Below are 26,688 nucleotides of genomic sequence, written 5' to 3' on the forward strand. Positions count from 1 at the left end.
TCGATTTTTCAACCTTTTTGTTGGTACAATACAATTAAATTAAAATATCATTGCTATTAACATCTATAAATAGTGTTGAACTTCTTTCGTCCATTATAAATACCAAGAAGGTAAATGTTGCATGGTTCACTTCCATGACAAAATGTATATGACTAGTGAGATTTAAAATACATTCAATAAATATATTGCACATTAATCTAATAAAACTTAGCTTATTATTGTTTTGAGTATTCTGGTGCCTTTCCTATATCTAAAGGGAATAAAATTATCAACAATTCAAAATAAATTAATAACATGAAAATAAAAAATAAAATGAATAAATTAGATTGTAAAAAAAAGTTTACATTACATATTTGACTAGACTTTGGTACACAATTATGACTAGTAAGTATTACGAAAATTGCGATGGGTGTAAAAATAAAAATAAATTGACAAAATAAAATATGTTATATGTACATTGAAAGTATTGAAGCAAAAAAAACTATGTTACCGATTTTCTATGACAGATAAACGATTTTTTACACCCAGCACATTAAAGTTATAAATAATAGACTTTGGTCTAGTTGACCATAGACAAAGGTAACCACAGACAAAATAATATCAATTGTTCTATTTTTATTCGCGTTCTTGGCGCGGGGATCGCGACCAGCTCCTGTCTGAGGACCGACTGCTGTAGTAACTTGCGCTTGAAGGGGAAGAGGGGGTCGGCCTCCGGTATGGAATCGGGCGTTTACGTGCGCTGTTTTAATTGTTAATAATATTAATCGGTTAGTAAGCGAATTAACGGTTAGTACATGCTTCATATTATTATTGAAATTAATGTATGATGCTTTTTGCTGAAAATAACACTAAGTGTTTTGAATGAGAGTTAATAGATTATTATAAGTATTATGTAAGTGATATAAATATGTGTAATAGTTGAATTATGTAGTGTTATTAGTTTACGATGATTCTACATTTACAAATTAAAGACTACCAAACGATCCAAATGTCCGTTTTTCAAAATAAAATGAATAATTAGTTGGCAAGTCTTTAATTTCTAATGTATACAAAATAAGTTAAATATGGCTTACCTCTCAAAATCGAAGCCTTATCTAGCAATTCAGGAACAGAAAAAATATTTCAATGATTTTACTAAAATGTGTATAATAAAGCTTGGTTTCTACCATGCAAAAATAAAAAATAAATAAAAACAAAATATTTTTACAATAAACTTTAATATAACACAAATACGGTTGAACGAAATTTAACACACTTGAACTAAATAATGTCTATTGAATAGCACAATTTCTACATCTGGCAACACTGTCACTTTTCCCTATATCATATATTATAATAATTACGTAGTCATCTTCTCCTGTATTTGTATTTCTTGGAAGAATAAGTTACATCTATTATTGGTGCGCTAGGAAAGAAAAAACAAGTCAATTAATTTAACTTTTTACTTTCATTCCTAAATTCATTAATCTTTTTATTTTTTACATATTATTGAACTGTCTGCAATTCGCCAAAGATTTATGTAAAAAATATGTCTAAATAAGACTCAAAATGGTCATAAAATAACTTAAATTATGTATTTAATATTTACAAATTAAATACAGTCCATTTATTATTAAACACTAAAGTTAGCACATCACTCAAACGCACACAACTTAAACAATTAGAAAAAGAGACTTACACACACTTCACTTACTTACTCACATATCTTATAAAGTTATAAAGAATATCAAGAACATTAAGTAAAATATTCAATCGTGCTATAATAAAATTATTAGCACTTGTTAATATAATCAAATAGGTAAAGTTAAATGGTAAAAAAGTAACTATTTAGTGGAAAAATGACATTATAAAGAAAGGAAAATTATATCGATAAATACTTAATAGGGTTCTATCATACATTTGGAAAAAGGAGTCAACAGTAAATGGAATTTCTCAAAATTTAGTTTAACGCATACAATTGACAGTTTACAGGTCTTATCTCCTACTCGTGTCTTCTCAACTCGTGCTATTTTTTCGTGACTTTTTTTCTATAAAAATAAAAAATAAAACACGTGACTAATTGGCAAAAAAAAAAAGAACAGGAAAATCAACAATCTTATCATAACATTTTTTTAAATATATCATCCAGATACGGAAAAACCAAAAATATTATGATATGATCTGTAAAAGCTGTAGTATAAGTGTTAGCATTTCAAGCGACACTCGGTTAAATTAAAACAACTAAACACACTAGGCATATTGACATTGCATTATTTATTAATTAAAAATAATACCGGCCGAATTGAGAACCTCCGCCTTTTTTTTGAAGTCGTTTAAAAAGGATAAAAATAATTTAAAAAATGATCGTTATTTCTTTCTACAAAAGAATCTTTGTTGTATAATATAATGTCAATATTGATAAATATACTACACCTACAAAATTAAAATCAATGTGACGATAAAATTTGTCGCTCTTATAATTTTGACGATGGTTAAATTGATTGTTTAAAAAAAATGATAAGTTGACTATAAATTTATTTAAAAGTTTAGATATTATCAAATAATTGTATCAACTTTACGATAGACACTACAATGCTTGAGAAAATAAAGAAACTCTAAAGAACTATCCCCAAAACTGCAGTAAGAGCGACAAAACCGTGCGCAGAACACAAAAGAAAAAATGAAATCAACAACAACATCAAAGCCCTGTCGTAGTGCGCTTGTACCTCGTGATACGTCTCCTATCGAGGAAACTGGGCGAGCCCGCCCTGCGCGGTATCGACGGTGACCGTGACCGCGACTTTGACCGTGACCGTGACTTTGACCGCGACCGCGATCGGTGCGACCCGCTCGATCTGCGGTAATCCGCGTACACGCCCGTCATTGTTCTGATATATCGCATGCATGCAATGTGCGTTCATTGTTCAACATCGACGTTTTCGTTCGAAAACAAAATCGAAAAGCACACTTTAGTGTCTATATTTTCATTGTGAAATAACCTATTTTGCTTAGCTTTTTTCGATAGTACATGTGAATTCGTTTGAAACGCCTTTTTCAAACTTTTTTAAAGAAAACATGATATAATCTATATGATATGAAGAGGCACGATAGTCTACCAAGGTATATAATTTACCTTGACGAGCGCGTGGATCGCGACGAGCTGCGAGACGAACGGTACGAGCTCCTGCTGCTGTACGAGCTTGACCGGCTTGAACGAGATCTGAAATTCAAAGTGTTTTTCATGTTCTATCAAAATAAATTTGGTAATTTTTATAATGAGCTGATAAGAAACATGAAAATTATGTTGTTAATCAAATCATTAACGTTGCGCGACTATGTTGAAAGCTGTTTCTTATTCTATCCTGTATCTATTTTAAACTTACAATCTGTAGGTTCTACAAAAAGAAAAATATATAATAAACGCACCTTGATGAATAGGATCGTGATCGGCTTCTAGAACGCGACGAGCGAGAGCGTGACCGTGACCTTGACCGCGAGGCCGTACGTGACCGGGAAGACTTTACCCGCGACTGTGACTTTGACTGTGACCGCGAACGGGACTGTGAGCGAGATCTGGATCGCGACCGTGATGACCGTGACCAACTGCGGCGCGATCTGCTCCTTTTCCGTTCCTTGGTTTCCGGTGAACTGTCCACTTTCACAGGACTTTCTTTTCTTGGATCGTCATTCTTTTTAGGACTCGTTTGAGCCTTTGGCTCATCTTTCTTATCCTCAGGAGATTTCTGGGCTATTTCCCAAGCGTCGAGGTTCTGCTCATTGCGACCGTGCGATGTAGACGGCCCACTCGCTTCCTCGTATCTGTTGCGTTCTATCGACGCTTTCGTCAATTTAGCCAGTCTCTCCTTAAGTCTATCCAATTCCTTCATATTCAAATCCTCTTGGCGAGCGCAATCGTCCATTCGCAAGAAATCTATTTCAATCTCTTCATTTTCACTAGAAGAACTCAGCATACACGCCGTTATTGGTTTAAAATTATCGGAGTCCTTATTCTTCTTTTTCTTTGGATGTAAATCTGACGGTGATTTAATGTATTTCCTCTTATCTTTTTCTGGTAATTTTTCTATGATATCGCGATATCTCTCTGGGCTACGTCGGGCTGGCGAGTAACTGAGACTAGAAGAACTTCTACTTTTTGGATTTGAGCGAGACTTCGATCTTTCTTTTAGAGATTCTTTTCCTGCTTTGCCTTTATCATGATTAGATTTGAGATCCTCCGATCGCCGGTCATCTTTACGATCTGGCTTAGGAGAAGAACTACGTCTTTCTGACTTTTTTCTTGGTGAAATACTCTTCTTACGTTTCTTTGGCGACTTCTTTGATGGTGAAATAGATTTAGATTTGCTTCGAGTACGTGTACGTCTATGACTTTCCTTTAAAGCTTTATGATTTTCTTCCGGATATGGAGATTTTCTGACTGACCGACTGCGACTTCGTTTCGTTTCTGATTTAGATGTATATTTTTCAGACTTTTTTTCGACATCTCTTCGTGGAGAGGAATCTTTTTTTGAATGTTCTCGGGATATACTACGCTTCTTTTTATTTTTGGATGGAGACTCACTTCTTTCTCGATCGAAAGACTTTATAGGTTTTGTCACTGTACTTGGTCTCTGTCTTGGCGGTGACTCCCAGTCAGAATCATCAGAAGCTGATATTTCTGGCCTTGGATTTTTATATCTCTCTGGCTCTTTGCGCACTTCTTTTTTTGAAGGTTTACTATTTACTGGTGAACGTTGACGAGAAGGTTCTCGTTTTTCTTTTGAAGGACTCCTCCGCCTTTTCCGTTTTAATTCATCATTATCTTTTTCCTTGCGTGTTGGTACGTTATCATAGCGATCGTCATTATAATTTATTTTATCATTGTCATCAGTTTTTTTCTTATCATAATCATCGCCTCTATCATTTTTCCTGTAGTCATCTCTTTTTTTATAATCCGGCGATTGGCTTCTCCTTGCCGGTCGTCGATTGTCATAAGAACTTTCACGACGATTTCTGTCGTTATCCCTTCTATAATCCTTCTGGTAAAAGTCATCTCTTCTTGAATCCCTTTGATAATTATCGCGCCTCGTATCTATCTGATAATAAGTTTCTTCTTTTCTATTATCGCGCGGGTAATATGTTTCTTCTCGCCTATTATTATAATCTTCAGGGCTTCTTCGACGTCTTTTTTCTGGTGGTGGTGACTCACTGGACTCTTTCCTTTGTCGATCTCTTTTATCATGATTCCTGGCATTTCTCTCATATTCAGATGAAGGTGATCGTCGACGATCGTGTTTAGAATTCTTGTCAATTGGCCGTTCCAAATCGAAGTCGTCCTTATCAATTCTTTTCCGATTATCCACTTTGGTGATATAGGATTTTTGCTTGCGTTCAGGAGATTGACGCTCATCTCTGTCCCTTTGTTCCGGCGAGGATTGTCGTTCATACGAGCGGCTTCGGTCTCGTCGGTTATTACTGTCTCTAGAGTTCTTTGACTCATCATATCTATGATTACGATCTTCACGTTCTTCACGCTGTTTGTATTTCTTTCTTGGACCATGTTCTTCTGGTTCAGCTCCACGCTTCCAATGTTTATCTTTTTCTTGTTTATCGGGAGAGCTGTAAAGATAGCATTATTTAGAATACGATTTTCATTTTCATTGAGATATAAAATTCAAACATTTTTCATCAACATACCTGTCCCGACTGGATGGACCGCTACTGCCACGACGTTTGCTGCTTGATTTTTTCTGTTAGGAATTCAACATTTGAACATTAAAATATGAACACAACAATGTGATATTGAACACCAGTGCCAATACAAGAAGACTAGTGGTTATGGCAACTAAATATTTTACTAATCAAGAAATCCCTCAATCGTTAAAAACATAAAAGCGGACTGAAGAACTTCTTAAAAAAATACAAAATAAAGTTAACACATGCAGTCACTATGAATGTAAATAAATCAAAGGCTTTAACTTAGATATTTTAAAAGGTACATTAAAAGCTACTCACGAAAGCAATTAATAACATTGAAAATAATTAAACTCTTCCTATATTCTTTAATCATATTAAAAAAAATATCCATAACATCCTCGTTTTAATCCAAACTAAAGAGAAAACAAGTGTATGAAAGGAATTTTGGCACTAGTGCGTGTACTTTTTATTTACAACATACAGCTAAATTAGTGACACATTACGATATAATTGATTAAATACATAAATACATGTATTACACAAATTCAAAGGAAATGTAAGACACATCGGGACGTACCTTATTCAACAAACGGTGGTGGTAGTGTATACCGTTTAAACATGTTGAGCATCCTTAATTAGTTTTGTGACAATGAGAAGGGAGAATGTTATGGATTAGTTAACATCTTGAAAATCGACATTATACAAAAGATGTGCGGTACAAAAACGTGCACTCATGTTTTACAACATATTAGAGTTACATAAAAGTGTTCGATGCACGTTTTTCGATACACATCGCTCGCTAAGAGCAGCATGTCGGTAACTACGAGAACACCATGCATTAGACTGTGCACACTCCCTCCCATTACATCTCATCACATCGCTCATTACGTTAGTCACAAAATGTATAACAATGCAATCATAGGTATATTTTAGTTTATCACCTAACTGTGTTCTTACTGAGTGTTATTGTTTTGTGATATACTTACAGTATACGTTATTTCTTCAGATAAAGATGGCTATCCTATGAAATGATGCACAGTTAAACAGATAATTTTTACTGTCTATTTTCTTTGTATTTACAAAACAAAATAAAGAAAATAAAAAATAACATTTGCAGATAAGAAATATATTCAAGTATGGATTGATCGACCCCGATGCGTTGAATTATACACCACTAGTTTTTAATCAGTACAAAAACTTTAAGGACATATTAGCGAATACATTATTATCATATGTATGATGTAAGAATTACATAATATCGATAAATAGCAAAGATATAACCATTTGTTTATTTAAGAAAGTCTCACTAAAATCATAGACACATTGCAGAGTTCATTGACTTATTCGTTGATAGTATTACCTAACCTTGGACAATAAAATGAAACAAGACATGTAGGTAGTTACTAGTTACTAACTTTATTTAGTTTAATTCCTAAATTCAAATCTCCCCTTCATAGGTACTTCATCCAGGCTTAGGACCGGCATAATTACTTTTTACAATAAATTAAATAGGTACGTAGGTATGTAATTACAAAACAAACAAAATCAAAATAAAGCTATTCTGTACATATTGAAAGAAAAAACGATTTTGGCGTATTTAAGAAGTTAGAATCAGCTCTATTTACAATACCTAATCTGTATTGAAAGAAAAAACGATTTTGGCGTATTTAAGAAGTTAGAATCAGCTGTTTTTACAATACCTAATCTGTAATGAAAGAAAAAACGATTTTGGCGTATTTAAGAAGTTAGAATCAGCTGGTATTTACAATAATCTTAACTAACCTTACAAGTATTTCAATAATTGTCCTTCAAAATGTCCACCACCATTGTCAATACACAGACGTGAACGTTTTATTAAATTGTTTTTTAACGAGAGAAGTACCTACGTTTTTTTGTCTTTTCACTTCATCCAATATGCGCTGTTTTAATTGTTCGACACTAACCGGCTCACTTTTGTTCACTTAATTTCACTCCACAAAAAGAGGTCCAAGGGTGTGAGATCAGGTGAGCGAGGAGGCCAAGCTGCAGGCCCGCCTCGACCGATCCACTGACTTCTCAACTCCGCTGTGAGAAATTCATGAACCGCAGCGTTATTCGACATTCGTACTACGTCGAGGATCCTCTTCAAAATACGCTAGTACATTACACGAAAACATTTTGTGACAACGCCTGCTGGTAAGCATTTACCACGGTTCGTACATTTGGCGATCGAGCGTTCGGGACTCGGGTACTTCTTATCTGTACATACGTACTGCTGCACTCGCATTTTCTTCACTCAAAAAGAACGCACGAAGCATAAGTACATAATCCCGTGATGTGAATTGATATGACATCGTACCGGGAAGAACGTAAACAAACGCGACGAAAAAAAACAAGTTTTCACTTCCGCTAACAATTTGGCACTGTTTGTCGCGTTGGGGCGGGGGGCCGTTGGGGTGCGACGCGGGCGCAGGCCACAGAGGGAAAGGGGGTGGCGGGGTGAGGAATGGGCGAATGGCGAGCTTGGACGCGAGTTTGCCGGGATTTATCAATGGATCTGTGCGGCGGACCTACTCGAAATCGTACGCTAGAAAATTACAACACAATACCTAGTGTGGGTCATTGATTAAATTTAGGTTTAACAATTTTTACATATTTATGTGGACAATTTTGGGACATTTCTGTTTGTTAGTGTTTTTAATTATTTCTTACACAAGTATGATTGGTTAAAGATACTTAACACCCTGTAAAATTTTTTGTACTGATTAAAAACTAGTGGTGTATAATTGTGGGAAGTTTTTAGCAATTGAGTTAAGAAGCTCGGGAGGATTTTTGTAATGCGAACAAATCGAGTGATATCTACGAAACCCTCGCGTTAACTAAATATTAAATGGGAAAAGGTCGTGTAGGAGTTTTTTACATAAACAAATGTATTATCTAAGCCCAGAGTATGCAGAAGAAAGTGCTAAGTAGATATTGTATCAGGCTGAGGTGTTTCATAGTTTGTAAATAAAAATTAAAATAAAGAAAGCAAAGTGCTACATGATCTATCCAGACTATCGCTGCTAATTTTACAAATTTTTCAAGGTATTAAAAAAAAAACAGTAAAGTGTATTCGTGTTGTATCCCCAGTGTTTCAAGACACAAAAAATACATATTAAATTTAGATGGCAACATTTAATCTATACGATTTTATGGCCATTTGAAGACAGCGTTCTTTTTTCAGATATTAAATTTAGGCATAGACAATGGACCATAGACATTATTCTTCTATGTTTTCTATACAAAAACGTAGTCTCAAAATGGCCGTTCCAAAGAGATGTTATATGCTAAAACGCACCGAATTTGTATAGTTCTATAAATGTATATATTCACCTTTTTCTTTTTCTTCTGTCTGTCGTCGTCGGAGCTTTCCGAGTCGCTGGCTTCAGAACTGCTAGAAGATTCCGTGTCTGATGATTTGGCGCGCTTCTTCTTTTTCTTTGTAGATTCGTGCCTGGAAGAGATGTTTACAATTTTAGATTTTTTTTATAAAAAAAATCTGAAGATTTTTTCTCAGTTTTTCAGTTTCTTTTTCGTGAAAACGGTTTAATGTAGTTTGTGAGCTTGCAAGACTTTAGTGTATTGTGTTTGATTTCGGGGCCATTTAATTTATAACAAGAAAATTTTCATGAGAACTATTAAGAACCTTTTAAAATATTCTTTTCTTGACAATAAAGTTATAATAAATCATAGTGGCCAATGGCCATGTGTCAAATGTTATGAAAGTACAGACTCCTCTAAGAAATAACATTTATTAACTTATCAGTTATCAGTTCATATAAATTGCATTTTTATTTTTTGTGAAAACCTTGAATTGTGGTTTATTAATAATTGCTTTAGTTCTTTAATACATTTATTTTCTCAGAAAATATAATTGCCTTAAAACGATTCTAAATTAATATTTGCCTTAAAGTGATGTAAAAATATTGGCTCATTTTAAATGCAAATACATATAATAAGTTAATTTGTACAAGTGTAGAATCACATAAATTTTCCTAAATTAACAATTACGAAATGTAAACAGCTTCACAATAACAAAGGCACAGGTGCGAGCACGTTGCATAAGTTAATATTCTGTACCTACATTACTTAAACTGTTATAAATTACCAACGTAGTTCTGACGTTTTTATAATTAAACAATATGTAATTTATTTCAGAATTTAGCTTATTTTTATCCAAAACAAATAGCTTATATTATTTTTTAAATTAAATAATAACTATGTAGTTTATTTTAGAATTTAGCCTATTTTTATCCGAAACAAATATCTTTTAAATTGCTCTACCTATAGTATCTTTTAAATTGCTGTTATTTCAAATTAAAAGGCAACAGATCTCAAAAGAGACTTCAATATATGAATTCTATTAATAAAGAATTACTTGAAAAAGTTTACTATTTCACTTAACATACATAAACATACCATGTGAAGATTTATAAAAACGAGATTTATAAAAACAATAAAATTCACAAAATTCTTTCAACCATACCTACGTATCAGTCTCCACAAGAGATTCTTTTCGCTGAAATTACCAATTGCATTATTTACCGTTTACAAAAGTACTAAAATAACCACACATATTATTTATCTTTACTTACTGTAACGTCAACTGCAGTTTCACCTGTCTGAACAAACATATTTACTTATAATAATAATTTATATTCAAATAGAGCCAAAAATAAAATGATACATACTTGTCCTTTTTATTCTTCTTTGACTTTTTCTTTTTTGATTTCTTCCCTTCTGGTGATGTGCTGTAATTAAGAATAAATATATTTTTATATTAAAATTTTTATACAACAATATAATTAATGTATTACCTATGATAGAGACATATTATCAAATGCAAAACTAAATAATACAGCAAAATTTGGAATCCATCCATACACAAGAAATCTTTATAACATCACATTTTTAATTATTCTAATAAGAATTTTCCTACCTTGGCTAATTTAGACAAAATAAAAAAATACCTGTAATATTTAAATGTGTGTAGTCGAGCCTCCTATCATCTACGAAGCGAGGCGATATTCCAAACGCATCGCGTAGACGAGCGTTTACCTATCTAACCCTTAAATTAAGAAAAAAATAACCCACCTCCTCTTCTTCTTAACCACCACCATGTCCCGTTCCCTCTGTTCTAACTAGCGGGTACTTCTGCGCTTGTTCCCGCACCCACTACGAAGCGAGGCGATATTCCAAACGCATCGCGTAGACTTCGATCTAAACTAAAAACCTACCTCCTCTTCTTCTTCTTCTTAGCCACCACCGTGTCCCGTTCCCTCTCCGCACTGGGAGTCCTCACTAGCGGGTACTTCTGCGCTTGTTCCCGCGCTCTACGCTCCGGGTCGAGGCTCGTGCCCTCTACGAAGCGAGGCGATATTCCGAACGCATCGCGTAGGCGAGCGTTCTTCTCTTGTTGAGCCTCTGCGACCGCGTGCGTTTCGCGCACACTGCAATGTTGATGTACATTTAATTTTAAATATTTGGATGTTAGTGTAGTTTTTGCAATGTAGGGAAAAAAATGTTGTGTGGTTTTATGAAACCACGGTAAAAGTGAAACTTAGGCACAAAATTATCGTATTTGTACGATAATTATCGTACGGTTCCGAACACAGATGCTTTATACCTACTCGGCAGCCGACCGTCACGCGACATGCGCTACACAGACCAAAAAGTTTGAGACGATGTAATAAAAGTTTCACTTTAATAAGCAAGGAAAGCTGTCGCTTTGGAGTAGCCGGCAAGAAAATGTAGGGTACTATTTTGAAATCATATACAATGATAGTTTTAAAGCCTCGTACTTCTCACCCATCATTTACAATATTGATCAACTGCTGTTCAGCAATGTTGCTGAAAACTTGTCTTGTTTGCTCAGAACTTGTCAAAATATCGTTATCAACATTTTGACAACACGCAACGCAACAGATGATTCAACTTTGTTTAATAAACAAATGTTTACCATGAATTCGAGGCTTTAATACTATCTATAATTAATCATTTCCAAAAAGCTGCCATGTGGTTCTTAAGCGTCATCTTTCCTTAGTTTTAGATACATATTACATAACATATTTTACTTAGGGAATTGTTTTGTTGGAATACGTTAAGCCAAGTTAAAAGTATTTTCAATTGTTGAAATTACTTGCTTGTTTTATAAATCATAAAGGCGTTAATAGTAAATGCTTGAAAAAGCACAAGTAATTAATTACCTGGGTTGCAACTAAGTGCGCTAAAAACGGGGAAATCGAAAATTAATTTTCAATCGTAAATGAATCGATAAGATTATGCATACACATACAACACGGAAAGCTGTGAGTGACCTTTGTTAAATGCGGCCGTGTGTGAAATCCTTTAGAAACACAATTAGCGCCTACTGTATTTAATTATTGCGCGACCTAAATACAAACGACAAATCGATAAAGTGCACACCTTATGACGGATCGCATGTTCTTCCTCTCCTCGTTGGAGGGACAGACCTGCAAATTGTTAACATGATTGCGTCCGGAGGCGCAGTTGCATCTACAACAGCAGTTGGTCCTCAGACTCGCGAGGATCGTCCTGAGCGCTGGTTCGAGCGAATCGGCCATGTTGCATGCGCCGTGCCCCTGAGCCGGTACTATCGACATATCAGGGTTCGGGTCGTGGGACGATGCCCTCGGCCTTCGCGGCGGCCGCGCGAGAACGGCTTGGAAGGTGCCACGCCAGAGCCTCTCAAACACTACCCTATTATTTTCGCGACGCGACGCACGGTCTCTATGCATCTTAACCTACTTAAATTTAATGGAAGACTTGGTTACTTAAAACTACAATGGAAGACTTTTTAAGGCATAGGCCGTGCGGCTACATCTTGATGAGCGGCCGGGGTCGGGCCGGCGGCGCTACTGGGGAAATAACAGGATGTATGGCGACGCGCGCACTCTGCGCAAACCCTCTTCGGAGCCCTATTACGCGGCGCCAACGAGCGGAAATCTTTTGTCTAAAACGAGATGAAAATGCACCCTTTTCTCGCGTAGTCATTTCAGTAATATTACATAAGTTTTTCAGATTTTAAGAACATGATAGGTCTGAGTTACGTCCGTAACAAATTAGGCAATTAAAAATGCAATGCGTATAGAAAATAATGTTTATTCAATCATAGAAATTAATTTCACATAGCAGCGGCCGTTTTTATACACAGTGATGCGAATAAGCGAATTAATTTTGTACAGCTATTAATTGAAACTACACTGTACCTACAAGATGTTTCATAAAATATGTTTAAGATCGAGCACATTCAATGCTATGCGATTGAATTCTGTTAATCAGTACAGCTGTAATTTTTTATATTATGTCATAATATTGGAATGCTACATCTTTCACAAAATCCTTTAATTATTTTGCCAAAAATATCACATTTTCCTAACGATTTTTTTGCCTGCATTGCAATTACTCATAGAATCATGGTATTTCCAATGGATATTTCGTATCTGCTATAGACACATAACGACATAATGTAACCTATGTTACATTCATAAGGGGTCTTTATGTAATTACATTCGATACATATCCTACCTTTATTCTACAGAATAAATACGGAATAGTATTTCAACCACGAACGAAACCTCACAGTAAACTTTGTAATGATAGCAAACATACGAAGCCATGGAAGAACTAGTTTTAACAGTTAAACCAACCTTGGATTTAACGTATCATCTGGCCTATATTACTGAATAAACTGCTGTTTAAAAGTTCAAAGTATAATTTCCTCGAATGTGTGGGCGAGTTCATTATTTTATTACAGCTTATTGTGATACATCATTTTATGAATTTTCTAAAAACCAATCATCATCTAAATTTTTCATTGATCGTAAATTTTCGAAACGTAAACAAAGGGATTAGAATATAGATATTTTATTATGAAGCTAACAAATTACATAGGACATAGATCTATACATAGATAATCCAATAGTCTCTCGGGCTAAGAGGCAATTTTATTAACTGACTTTAGATTTCGATAGACTTTAGACTATATATAAATGGATCAAATTATAATTGAACTCAATAAGACGACACATGAGCACACGGGAACAAATGTACGGAGAGAATGATTATTATGCAGATCATGCTGTACTGTCATATTGTCTGTTACAAATATCTGTAGTTGCTTCTGCAAGTTATTTGAGTAGTCTTAAGATTTTATAAATTGAGATGACCTATTCAATATATCAGAGTTAAACCGAGTATACGATATATGTGTCACATTGTTGAATAATTATTAAAAACTTAAGCTTTGACAAACTTTTTTTCTTACTGAAGAAGCGTGTACATATTTGATGAAGCTTAATTTCTATGAAAACAAAGATTATTTTATATGTATAAACATATTTTCATATACATACTATATTATATCACATTAGCACACACGCACTTCACCGGATAAATAATCGCGAATTTTATTAACACGTTACGTATTTATTATTTCAAAAGAAAGCCGAATCAAATACTGCTTTTATTACCGCAGATTAAGTCCTTGGAACGAAGGCTAAATGCTAATACATAGTAATGCTAAAATCGTATGCTAGCATGCGATAAATTTTACTGAAACACGTAACATTCACGACGTTATTTATATTACGAACAATAAAATCTTATAAATAAATATGAATCGCAAAATGTGTTGGTAAGCGCATAACTCGAGAACGGCTGAACCGATTTCGATAATTCTTTTTTATTATATTCCTTGAAGTACGAGGATGGTTTTTATGTAGAGAAAACGTAAATATGTACCACGGGCGAAGCCGGGGCGGACCGCTAGTTATAAATATGATTCCTATATTTGCAAACATATCCATAATTTGTTACTTTGTTTTTGATATGCAATGATAAATACAGGACATAATATTAACCAATGAAAAAGGACATTAATAATTATATCATTATTTATAATGCACTGCAATTGAATATGCTGTTTTGTGAAGGCTGTACGGTGTATGAGCGTTACTGTTAACCCATGCGTGTCTTATTCATGCAATTTGCATAGGCAGCTGTGTCTGAGACCTACTCCTATTTTCGAGCTAAATTTTTATTTAGCCAAGCGACAAATTAAATTTTATATTCCAACGACTTCAATAGTAGCGCTAAATGAAACGAGCATGAAATTAAAATAGAACAAACAAAGTGGTTGAAAGTAATTTAAAAAGATTTATAATAATCTTAGATCTATTCATACATTACAATTTACAATGCCAACGTTGTTTATTCATTTTCAAAGGAAATAACGCGTTAAGAGACTACGTGCAACGAAAAGAGAAATTCTCATATTAATATTCTCGGCAGCACTGTGTATCCAAGATAAACATTTCAAATGATTTCGGAATTGAGATTGATACGCGCAGTTGCCAAAAAGTAGCGGCGTATTACCACGGTAATAATATCTACTGCACAGTGTTCGTATCTCTATCTTTAGCTAATCACAACAGAGGCAGGGCAGAGTGTTCGACTTCTGGCAGACGCCTCCGCCGGCCAAATCTATTAATTATAATGGACATTTCTCTTGCCACATTAAAAGCTCAATCGCGTGATAGCAAAGTTTATCTATAGATATTAAATTAGCATAATATACGGCTACCGTTTATATTACATTGCTTGTTGGCAGCGATACATTACTCGTAGCGAATTGTTTACGAGTGTTTCAATGTTCGAGTGGTAAATATAAATATAAGTCAACGTGAATTGGTGATTTGTCTTATTCAGAAAATAGGTTAGGTATAATATTAGCTAGATATCAAATAATATTTGTATTTGTAGCCCTATAAGAAAACTATGAAATATCCTTGTCGCTGTCTGTCCATCTTTAAAACCATACGCAACGAGGTTTTCTTATAAAAAGTTATAAATTGTTCTTGAGGATTTTTAGTAAGTACCTAGGTACCTATATAATTATTAAATTTTCTATACAGCGGGGGAAGCTAGTAACTTAGTAAGTTATAAATATAATTGAAAAAATTAATGTTCGGTACGACAAAATTTGCGACACAGCATAATGATAATCAAGCCTGTAATTTATGAACCCCAAGCGAATCATGACGTAAGCATATCAAAGGGGACTCAGTGTCCTGCCTCCCTTAACAAGGGGATGGGGACATCGCGATCAATACGACAGGCACATGTTTTGTTTGACAGAAATGTGAAGCAATTTTGTTGTTGTTATTTTTTGTGCCAGTATTGATTTTTATTATATTTTTATTTTTAGAACAGGGGGTTCAAGGGGTTGAAAATTGTTGATAATGATTTGGAATCGTTTCAAAAAATTCTTGCTGAATTTAATTCTTCTGTTGTTTTTATAAAGCACGCAAAGATACCTACGCATAGAAACGCATATTTATTTATTTATAGAAGAAAAATATATTGTACATATTTTATTTGATGTTTTGTAAATATTTTCAATCCGATCTCGTAGATGTCAAATGCCTGAGTCTGTTTTATTTTGCTTTAATTCATAGACTACTTTTGCGTTGTGCAACTGCTAATTTGCCTAAAACATAGACAGAAAAAAAAGGAATCAAAGTTAACTTCGTGAAATAAGTTCGTGTTTGCCTTTTTTTATTTATAAATACGCATGTGCTTATATTGGAAAGCGATTATGAAGATCTACGACCTCCGAATCTATAAATCGCAGATTTGTTATAACGGAAAGTAAAATGTGCTATTTTCATATATTAAATTAGCAGATCCGAGCCCACTTTATCGGCTGTCGCAATATTTCATCGATTTTCCTTCAAAACTGTTTTCCTCAAAACCTTCCACCCAATTATACTTTTTAGGGCTGAATCTACTGAATTTTTTCCGTAGTGCTTACCTTCATTTACAAAATAAAAGCGTGTGCGCCGAGCACACGTTTCAGAAGTGCCTAAAGAAGTTCCACTTCAGTCTTCAAAAGAATGGTTCGAAATTTCTAATAAAAACTATGATATATTCTATCCCATGCGAAAAGGCAACTTATCTATTTTAGGGCCGATTTTTCAATCCTCGGATAAAACTTTTTCGTCGAATAATGTATAAAACTACCATTTTAAAAACGTATTCTAATTGCCCGTATTTGACAGTTTACGTGACATTTTAATATTATCGTGTAATACTTTATTGGACGGATAAGTTTTATCCAAACATTGAAAAATCGACCCTTAATAAAGTTTCAATCGTCTGTCAATAGTCAATACAGGTAAATTAGCTTGGAGAAATTTTTGCGTTTGTAGTAGTGTATGGTCAGCAAATAAAATAAAACAACATTTTATTTTTAGTTTTTATTTTATACAGGGTTACTTGTAAAACACCAGCAACCTCGCAGGACAAGATAGCTAACATCATAAATAACAACATTTGTTCTACGACTTTTGGCATAACGCAATAAATTATTTTTAAATGATTTTTTAAACTTTTATTGTACTCTCCTTACATTTGTAAGTCTATGTTCTATTAATTATCGGATGGACGACGCGACGCCCCCTTCCCCCTCTCGTTCGCTTTTTGTTTACGTAATTTTTGGGAGGCGTAGAGTTTATAATATTCAGACGGAAAATTAAATGAATATTTATTTTTGTATGAAAATAAAATCTAACAAATTATCAAAAGTCGAAATGTTGTTACTTATGATGTTAGCTATCTTGTCCTGCGAGGTTGCCGGTGTTTTACAAGTAACCCTGTATATATAAGGGATTTTAAATTAAACTATATGTGTTTCTCCTCTGAAAAAGATGAGACTTTATTTTAATATTTGCACATTTAACATACATATAACTTTTACATTAACAATGTTACTAAAATGAAAAATTTACTAACCTGAAAAAGAAACGACATTTAAAGTTTAATTCTTTAGTTTGAGAAGTCAAAGGCTTGCCTCGACCATGTTTTAACACTGGAGCCATATTGAATTAACAATATAAAGTTACAGCACTTACACACAAATTAAACACTAGTTATGGCCCTGCCTTCATACAAAACTGCTGAATACGCCGTTCGCACGGGAATAGAATGTGGATGCGATTTCCCTTATAGCATCCAAGCTTACGTCTTTATAATTATTAAACTGTATAAATTCATTCTTTAACTCCGGTCTGCATCGTGCAGACATGGGTGTAAAAGTCTCATTTTAGCTATTAAATGTAGTTTTTAAGTACATCTGAGTTTTCATTTGGGGCCTCCGGCTGCGGGACATGTAATTCACTTCAACAAATATTATAACAATAATAACAAATAATAACAACAATCAACAAATACAAAATTTATCAATTAAACTACGTACATAATAATTATAATTTTTGAATGAAATGTGCTTTATGTTCTAACGCTACCAAACGACTGCACGTGGCACCTGCGGACAGCGTAAACTGGTTTATTCTGGTTTTGTGCGTGTTTCCACTTTCCACTATCAAGTGACGATTTATTTATTTGTTTTGTTTCGTAATTATTATGGTCAAATATTAATTATGAAACAAATTATTATGGACACGATATTTTATTGTTTCACGGTAGTCGCCTTGTCGTTTGCTCAAGGACGTAAAATTGAATGATATATTTTTTTTTATAAAGTCAAAACCATTTTCTTTCAAATAAAAACTTGTTTTTATTGAAAACAAAAGTGTTGCTAGGAATAAGTATAAAGTTAAATAGTAATGTTAGGATATCGAAACATTTTTGTATAGGCCAGAACGATATAGTGGAAACGCGCTCTAAGATCTGAGTAATATACACACCACTACATATGCAAAAATTTCTCCAAGCTAATTTACCTGTACTGTCTTGCTAGGTAATAGGTTACAGAAAACAACAATTCTTTTTCGCCTCACGTTCACATATTCTAATGTGTTTTGAAACCTAACACTCTCTTAAGTAGCTTCATAGGTGAAAAGAGCTTTTGTATTCGTGTCTGAGTACCCTAATGGAACACGAGAGCGTAGGTTTTGATGTGAAATGTATAGGATGTATAGAAAATATTGACGTTTATAAATTGTGCTCGGAATTTTTTCAAGTTATCACAATTATAGGTACCTATAGGAAATTTTTTACGTTTATCATGTTAATGACTTGTGATTTTTTTTTGGAGGTTACCTAACTAAGTAAAAAAAAAGAGTATTTCTGCCAAATAACCTGAGTTACTATACAAATAACATCAAACATGTCTCACTAGTCACTTCGCGCAAAAATTGGCGCTGTTTCGATGATTAGCCGGTACCAGAAGACAAACAATAATAAAAAAAAAGAATTGATTCAATTTACATATGTATGTATTATCTTTTTAAGATTACCTTTATATAAATATTTAATTGGCTTCATTAATTATAATATCGGTTATTATACAGCTCAAGGCACTATGGCATTTAGTAGCAACCCTAAGCCATTAATCCAATAAAAGCAGTGAGATTATAATATGTATGAAAAATCGATATACCTATAATACTAACTAATAACCTAATCCTAGAATTATGTCCGAAGTAATTACCTAAAAGCCTTCGTAGCAATTTTAAATTAATCCCATACGTAAGCTAGTTACATGCTATCAAAATATTATACACGCGAAAGTTTGTATGACGTATGGTTATTATTGTTTCACGCAAATAATAAATTTTGTAGTAAACTGTAAAAGACACGCTTTAATAAGATAAATGAAATTGTTGTAATTGCCGATCCTTGATAAATGTATACAAAGTTTTAATGAAACCCGTCCGTTTCAAGTAGGTTAAAATCGAGTCTTTAAGGAGTTGGCTACATACAAACATACAGATGAAGCTAAGAAAAGCATGTTAAAAACAGCTGATCGGATCTGTATTCTAGTGTCTGTATACGGTACGGAGATATACCGATAGTCTGGATGAAATAATGCTACTTTTCAGCGAGTAACACCGCGGCCGCGGTTTCTAGCTATAGTCCATTGAATAAAAAGTTCTAGAGTGCGTGAGTTAGTAACGTAAGATGTTTCTTCGGAAACATGTCAAGAGTCCCTAGGTAATAAACATACTAAAACCCCGGGCCACTAGGAGGAGCCCCGGAGTGGGGGGAGGGGGGAAATGGGTCCATTTTTTCATTTATCGCTTAAATCTCAAAACCGGTACATGTTAGAGAAAAACTTTCAAGCAAAAGTTGAAAGGCCATAAAATTATCTACAAGTTGTACCTAAATCATTTTTCCTATATCCTACCGTTTCTGAGTTATACGCAGTAAAACATAATTTTGGCTCAAACAATTTCCACATCAATCGACCAAAAAATATTTCTTTCTTCCAAAAAACTCAAATGTGCAACTTGTGACCGGTACTGATAGATTGCTCTTAATTAGGTCTATAATTGGTAAAATAAACACATTCCTCCATGGAAGCCTTTAGGAGGAATCGATTGTCAAAATATTATATTAGGGTAGTTTGAGTTACTGAACTTGATCTTTTTATTTTTTTCTTCCAAAAAACTCAAAAGTGCAACTTGTGACCGGTACAGATAGATTGCTCATAATTGGGTCTATCATTGATAAAAATACCAGATTCCACCACGGAGGCGTTAACGGGGAATTGAATTTTATTAGGGTAGTTACGATACTTGAACTTTTTATTTTTTTTCTCCAAAAAAACTCAAAAGTGCAACTTGTGACCGGTACTGATAGATTGCTCTTAATTAGGTCTATAATTGGTAAAATAAACACATTCCTCCATGGAAGCCTTTAGGAGGAATCGATTGTCAAAATATTATATCAGGGTAGTTTGAGTTACCTACTGAACTTGATCTTTTTATTTTTTTCTTCCAAAAAACTCAAAAGTGCAACTTGTGACCGGTACTGATAGATTGCTCTTAATTAGGTCTATAATTGGTAAAATAAACACATTCCTCCATGGAAGCCTTTAGGAGGAATCGATTGTCAAAATATTATATTAGGGTAGTTTGAGTTACTGAACTTGATCTTTTTATTTTTTTCTTCCAAAAAACTCAAAAGTGCAACTTGTGACCGCTACAGATAGATTGTTCATAATAAGGTCTATCATTGATAAAAATACTAGATTCCACCACGGAGGCGTTTACGGGGAATTGAATTTTATTAGGGTAGTTACGATACTTGAACTTTTTATTTTTTTTCTTCCCAAAAAACTCAAAAGTGCAACTTGTGACCGGTACCGATAGATTGCTCATAATTAGGTCTATCATTGATAAAAAAACCAGATTCCACCATGGAGGCGTTTAGGAGGTATTGAATTTTATTAGGGTAGTTACGATACTTGAACTTTTTAACTAACTACCCTAATAAAATTCAATTCACCGTAAACGCCTCCATGGTGGAATCTGGTATTTTTATCAATTATAGACCTAATTATGAGCAATCTATCTGTACCATTCACAAGTTGCACTTTTGAGTTTTTTGGAAGAAAAAAAATAAAAAGTTCATGTATCGTAACTACACTGATAAAATTCAATTCCCCGTAAACGCCTCCGTGGTGGAATCTGGTATTTTTAGCAATGATAGACCTAATTATGAGCAATCTATCTGTACCGGTCACAAGTTGCACTTTTGAGTTTTTTGGAAGAAAAAAATAAAAAGATCAAGTTCAGTAACTCAAACTGCCCTAATAAAATATTTTGACAATCGATTCCTCCTAAAGGCTTCCATGGAGGAATGTGTTTATTTTACCAATTATAGACCTAATTAAGAGCAATCTATCAGTACCGGTCACAAGTTGCACATTTGAGTTTTTTGGAAGAAAGAAATATTTTTTGATCGATTGATGTGGAAATTGTTTGAGCCAAAATCATGTTTTACTGCGTATAACTCAGAAACGGTAGGATATAGGAAAAAATGATTTAAGGACAACTTGTAGATAATTTTATGGCCTTTCAACTTTTGCTTGAAAGTTTTTCTCTAACATGTACCGTTTTTGAGATTTAAGCGAAAAATGAGAAAATGCACCCATTCCCCCCCTCCCCCCACTCCCGGGCTCCTCCTAGTGTCCCGGGGTTTTAGTATGTTTATTACCTAGGGACTCTTGACATGTTTCCGAAGAAACATCTTACGTTACTAACTCACGCACTCTAGACCCCCCTTGGAGGGACTCATTCAGTGGACTACTAGTAGTAACAGAACTAACATGTGAAATCGATATCAATAAATATTAATTGTAAAGCCAACGACGAACTAAAGATTTAGTTCACTCGTGTCACGTGTAGTTCCAATTATTTTATTTTCTTGTGTGCAATTTTATAACCGTGTTCTCCATATAATATTGTAATTGTAATGTCGTGGTAATAATTAAAAAAATAATTTAATTATATGAGTACAATTTCAAATTTTATGATATTTGCTGATTCGATATGCTCAACGGAGTATTTTTTTATATTGAACCTGTACTTGGTAGGGAAAAGGATTAATAAGGACTTAAATTATATGAAAAGACATAGACTAGGATTCCTCACGACGTCAACTACATCTTTCGATTACATACCCTTATATTTGTTGTTTACTATTTATGTTAATACTTAATTTCCTTTAAAAACATAATATGTAGAGTAATTAAAAACTAAAAATTCTATTTTGCAACCGACGTCCTCCAATTAACAATGCCCTAAATAGTCGCTAAAAATCGACTCATGCTAGATAAAATTAATTGGCCACAGGAGCCACTAAGCAAAATGAAGGGTCAATTTAAAGACAAAGGTAGCAGATCACCCATGCTCAATCTCAAGCACGGCCTTGGCCTGAAAGCCAACGTAGAGTAGATCTTGAGAACGCTCGCAACACTTTCCTTACAAAACACCCCAAGTTTTTAGAGCATGGCTAAAAATTAAAATGCAGCGGAGATATGTGAAGTGGAAAAAGTTTTATTTTTTCTTCTAGTTTTGTTTTATTAGATTTAGTTACTAGATTGAGTATAAGAAACGTTTTTTATGATAAAGAAGCATGGTGGCAATTAATTCAAATAGAACAGGTACAAAATGTATTTTAACATACTTATCGATAAATATTGAAAAGAAATTCTATAAAATAATACACAAATTGCTTTCTCTAATCTCTAACAACGGCCTTTCGTAGTAGAAAATTATTTCTAGCAGTTTACGCAAAGGCTATAAAATCGATAGTTATTACGTTAACTCGTAAAATTAAATAAAAATATACGCAGTATTGAGTTAAAATATGTACGTCAAATTATGAAAATATTACGCAAGAAACACTTACGCTACTCTCCCGTATTCATCCCTCGGTACATCCTTGTCGACGCTGGTCTCCGAGAGCATCGATCTGAAGGCCGCCACTCGCGCCGCAATCTCTTCCTTCGGCAACCTACGCAGCCACACCAAGGACACGCTCATTATTAAAAAAGAGAACAACCATAGACAACAATTTCAAAATTAGAACTGTTGGAAATAAATCAATTGTGCTGATTCGCAATGCCACAATTTACGTAGACTCTCTGCGAACAAGCGATGTGTAATGGAATCTTAAAAATAAATTCGCCGTAAGCGATCGTTCCACATCGCACCTGAACCTACCAATGCATGATACGGTGTTGTAATCGCGAAATTACTTTCAGAAAAACAATAAAATGTGCGATAAGACGCGCATGGCGCGCGACTGTGGACTGAGCACGAGTAGGGTTGGTTTCAATATTATATGAAGGGTGCTTCGTCCCGCTCCGGTGAATTATTGATTTCACTCGTGCGCAAGGGCTATTGCCCTTAGAATAGGGTGGACTAGTATAATAGAACCTTTGGGGTGTCACAATAGGTGTCATAGAATCGATAAAACAAGTGCGTGCGCATGTAGGGTTTCATGAAATATATTACGCAGATTAGTTAGAGAACATAATGTGATAATGGCTATATATAAATCGAGTAATATGAGCGAATATGAGGATAAAATTGTCTCTTTATTTCTACGCTGTAATATTCTTAACAACGACGCAACCTTATGCCGAAATTTGTCGAAAGCCTATAAATTATGGCCCCTCTATAATAGGTAAGTATAATATTCGACACTACATTCGTATTTTAACTGAATTTAATATTACACCCAACCAAGATTATTTGCTACAGTAAAAATCAATTTTTCGGATCATTACTAAGAAAATCATTAGTACTCACATCTTATGAGAAAAAAAGATCACTAATGATTTTAAAGATATAAGAAAAAATAAGACAATAGCGTTGATAATCGTACATACATCTCGTTGAACTAAATACGTAATTATTACATGTGAGCAAATTATAAATACTCTAATTTAAAAAAAATAGTCGAAAATAGAGAGAAGTTACTTTTTCAATGATAATATTATGATAAAATAAAATTGCAAACATTGTTAAAATTATATTTTTAATGATTCACTTGGGTCACATTCTTCACACGCTTCTAGATGGTTTTTCTGTTATTTTAATCCAATTAATAAACTGCATACCTATAATATAATCACAATTAATTTTAGTCAAAATCTAAATATAATTTAAAAAAAAATTCTATATATAATTCAAAATACAATGACAAAATCAAGCCTATTCAAAATTATCATAATTTTTAACACTAACCAGTAAAAACCCAATAATCTTTCTGGAGATTATAATTAATTGTAATCGTTTAATAGTAAACAAACATAGAGCTAGAATAATAGCATTCTTTTGTGATCTTTAATTGTAAACAAAAACACGAACTCAGTGTTTTTCATTATTAGAACATTGCATAGAATCTTTCTGAACGCACTAAGAACAACGAAATAACATGCCTGTTTACACTTAAAGAAATTGATATAGTGTGGTTAAAATGAGTATAAGTACTTGTTTGATGTAAAGCATCATTATAAAATCAAATCAAATCTACTAGAAGTTCTTACTACTGCTCTCAAAATCAAACAGATTCTTTATTTATGATAGACAGCTGCGAGGAAAAAATTTTGCTTTGACTGGTGTTTATAAAAATAGATGAACAAAAAAATTGCTAATACTATGACAGTATTTCTTACTAGATTTCCGCCCGCGGCTTCGCCCGCGTTTTCAAAGGAAAACCCGCATAGTTCCCGTTCCCGTGGGATTTCCGGGATAAAACCTATCCTATGTGTTAATCCAAGTTACCCTCTATATGTGTGCTAAATTTCATTGTAATCGGTTCAGTAGTTTTTACGTGAAAGAGTAACAAACATCCATACATCCTTACAAACTTTCGCCTTTATAATATATATAAGAATATAAGATTAGATATTAGATATTTTCAACACTTTGAAGAGCCTTAAATATTAAAAGTACTGCTAAATTATTATACACATCAAAGGTAATTTCATAATCCACTAAATTATGAGGTAATTCCTTTAATCTAGAACACAGAGATATTATAATATGTTACTGAGATTTGTGTAAGAGTGTGGTTGATGATTATAATAAAAAATATGATGATTAGATAGCCTATTAGATTCACACAAATAACCCACCCGGGATAGTTAAAATATTCTGTGTGTGATTGATGGTTGTTAACAAGAAAATGTACAACTTTGTAGCTTTTTGCTCTCATCAGTTTTATCAATCACAAAGTTAGGTTTCGCATAAGGTTCTATAGTAAGCTCATTTAAATTCTCAATTTCCATAGAAATAATAATGAATCACCATGTGTTGCTAAGCATATAACTCAATAATGGATATTTGGTATACTTTTTATCTATCTAGTATACAATAATATAACTAACTAGCGGTCCGCCCCGGCTTCGCCCGTGGTACATATTTACGTTTTCTCTACGTAAAAACCATCCTCATACTTCAAGGAATATAATAAAAAAAGAATTATCGAAATCGGTTCAGCCGTTCTCGAGTTATGCGCTTACCAACACATTTTGCGATTCATTTTTATATATAAGAAGATTACACTAACAGAACTGATCTAGACAGGTAGAATATATGAATAGATATTATGGTAATAAAACAGTATGATAACTAGAATCTACATGTAGTAAGCAAATTGTTGCATTGCAATAAATATAATCAAAGAATAATAAAATTAGTAAGAAACTGAATGGAGAGAATTGTTTTCTTATTCATCACTATTAATCATTATACATCACTAGTTATCTAATATATTTTAATATTGCACTAAATAAGACTTTACAGCATTAAGAAACTGAAATTATGTAAGTTTCATAGTGACTATTGTTACAGTAAATAAAATATATTTCATAAATCATAAGGTTCCTAAACCATCGACTGATCGATCGTATTAAAAATGAAAAGATGAGAGCAATTTAACCTAAAATGTTACAGTAAATAATAATCATACAACTCACCCCTGTTCTTCTAATTGATCCTCCAATTCGGTACATTTCACTTCCACCTTTCTTTTGCGTTCATGGTCAAGTATTTCGCGATTTGGTTGTTTGTTAGACGCCGAATCTAGTTTTGCAATTTCTTCTTCTGTGCGGTAATTGACAGAATCTTTAGTTCTCCTTACTGATGCCCAATTTCTTTGCACATAACCGTTTGTGCCTGACCCTCTTGGAGTCTGTAATCCGATCCCATTGTACATTTTGTCTGGGATAGATCTTAACTGAAAGTAAAATAGGTTTTAGGAAACAAATTGCGATTTGCGACTTCGCCAAGTAGTAAATTTGTATAAAAAAATGAAAATAGATATAAACGTATTGTTTTATCAGGTTAGTACGTTTAGTAATATCTGTCGCAAAAAACTAGGTCAAACATATAAATATCTCACCAATAACGTGCAACTAAATTAAATTCTGCACATAAAACACACGTCCATTTTGATTGAAGAGTTTTGATTTTTTTTACGCTAGTGTCGTGCTCTTGCCAAAATTGCCATTTGCCGTATTTTTGTGAAAAATAATATGTCTTGTCTATGAATTTATTTTAATAAAATTTTAATTTTGTGTTTTTATTCTATGTTTGTAAGATTATAAATGAATATTCGATAATAACGTGTGATAGTTCCGCCAGGATGGATGCACCAATTTAAAATTTGTCTGTAAAACGCCTTATACAAAGAAACTCTATGAAAAAAAAG

At 33.6% G+C, this 26,688-nt stretch overlaps 1 protein-coding gene across 6 annotated transcripts; it reads right to left on the reverse strand.

The window, feature by feature from the left end:
• Positions 1 to 344: 344 nt before the first annotated feature.
• On the reverse strand, positions 345 to 26,485 carry Srrm234 (Serine-arginine repetitive matrix 2/3/4). Of its 6 annotated transcripts, none has more exons than XM_090105781.1 (11): positions 26,380 to 26,485; positions 25,955 to 26,214; positions 22,876 to 22,980; positions 10,932 to 11,144; positions 10,386 to 10,445; positions 9,028 to 9,148; positions 5,674 to 5,726; positions 3,406 to 5,595; positions 3,113 to 3,199; positions 2,706 to 2,834; positions 345 to 739 (listed from the first exon to the last, which is right to left on the reverse strand). In XM_090105781.1, exons 2-11 carry the CDS (start codon positions 26,191 to 26,193, stop codon positions 616 to 618), a joined length of 3,321 nt encoding a protein of 1,106 aa, XP_089961907.1. In that variant the 5' UTR covers positions 26,194 to 26,214; positions 26,380 to 26,485; the 3' UTR covers positions 345 to 615. The 6 variants fall into 6 exon arrangements, with proteins under 6 accessions (XP_089961907.1, XP_089961906.1, XP_089961908.1 ...); XM_090105780.1 differs by having other exon boundaries at positions 2,706 to 2,867; XM_090105782.1 differs by lacking the exon at positions 345 to 739 and adding an exon at positions 1,182 to 1,405 and having other exon boundaries at positions 2,706 to 2,867.
• Positions 26,486 to 26,688: the final 203 nt, after the last annotated feature.

This window comes from Colias eurytheme, chromosome 9 (genome assembly GCF_061535395.1).
Source record: "Colias eurytheme isolate Ceu_HAF_F1 chromosome 9, ilColEury1 Martin Lab GWU primary, whole genome shotgun sequence".
Lineage (NCBI taxonomy): Eukaryota > Metazoa > Arthropoda > Insecta > Lepidoptera > Pieridae > Colias > Colias eurytheme.

What these genes read in the sequence shown, in the direction of transcription:
- Srrm234 (XM_090105780.1), bottom strand. Translation starts at nt 26,193, where the DNA reads ATGTACAATGGGATCGGATTACAGACTCCAAGAGGGTCAGGCACAAAC. An exon ending in GATGAATACGGGAGAGTAGC is followed by an intron (nt 11,145 to 22,875) that starts GTAAGTGTTTCT and finishes TCAACATTGCAG; the next exon opens with TGTGCGCGAAACGCACGCGG. An exon ending in AAGAAGAAGAAGAAGAGGAG is followed by an intron (nt 10,446 to 10,931) that starts GTAGGTTTTTAG and finishes TCTTAATTACAG; the next exon opens with CACATCACCAGAAGGGAAGA.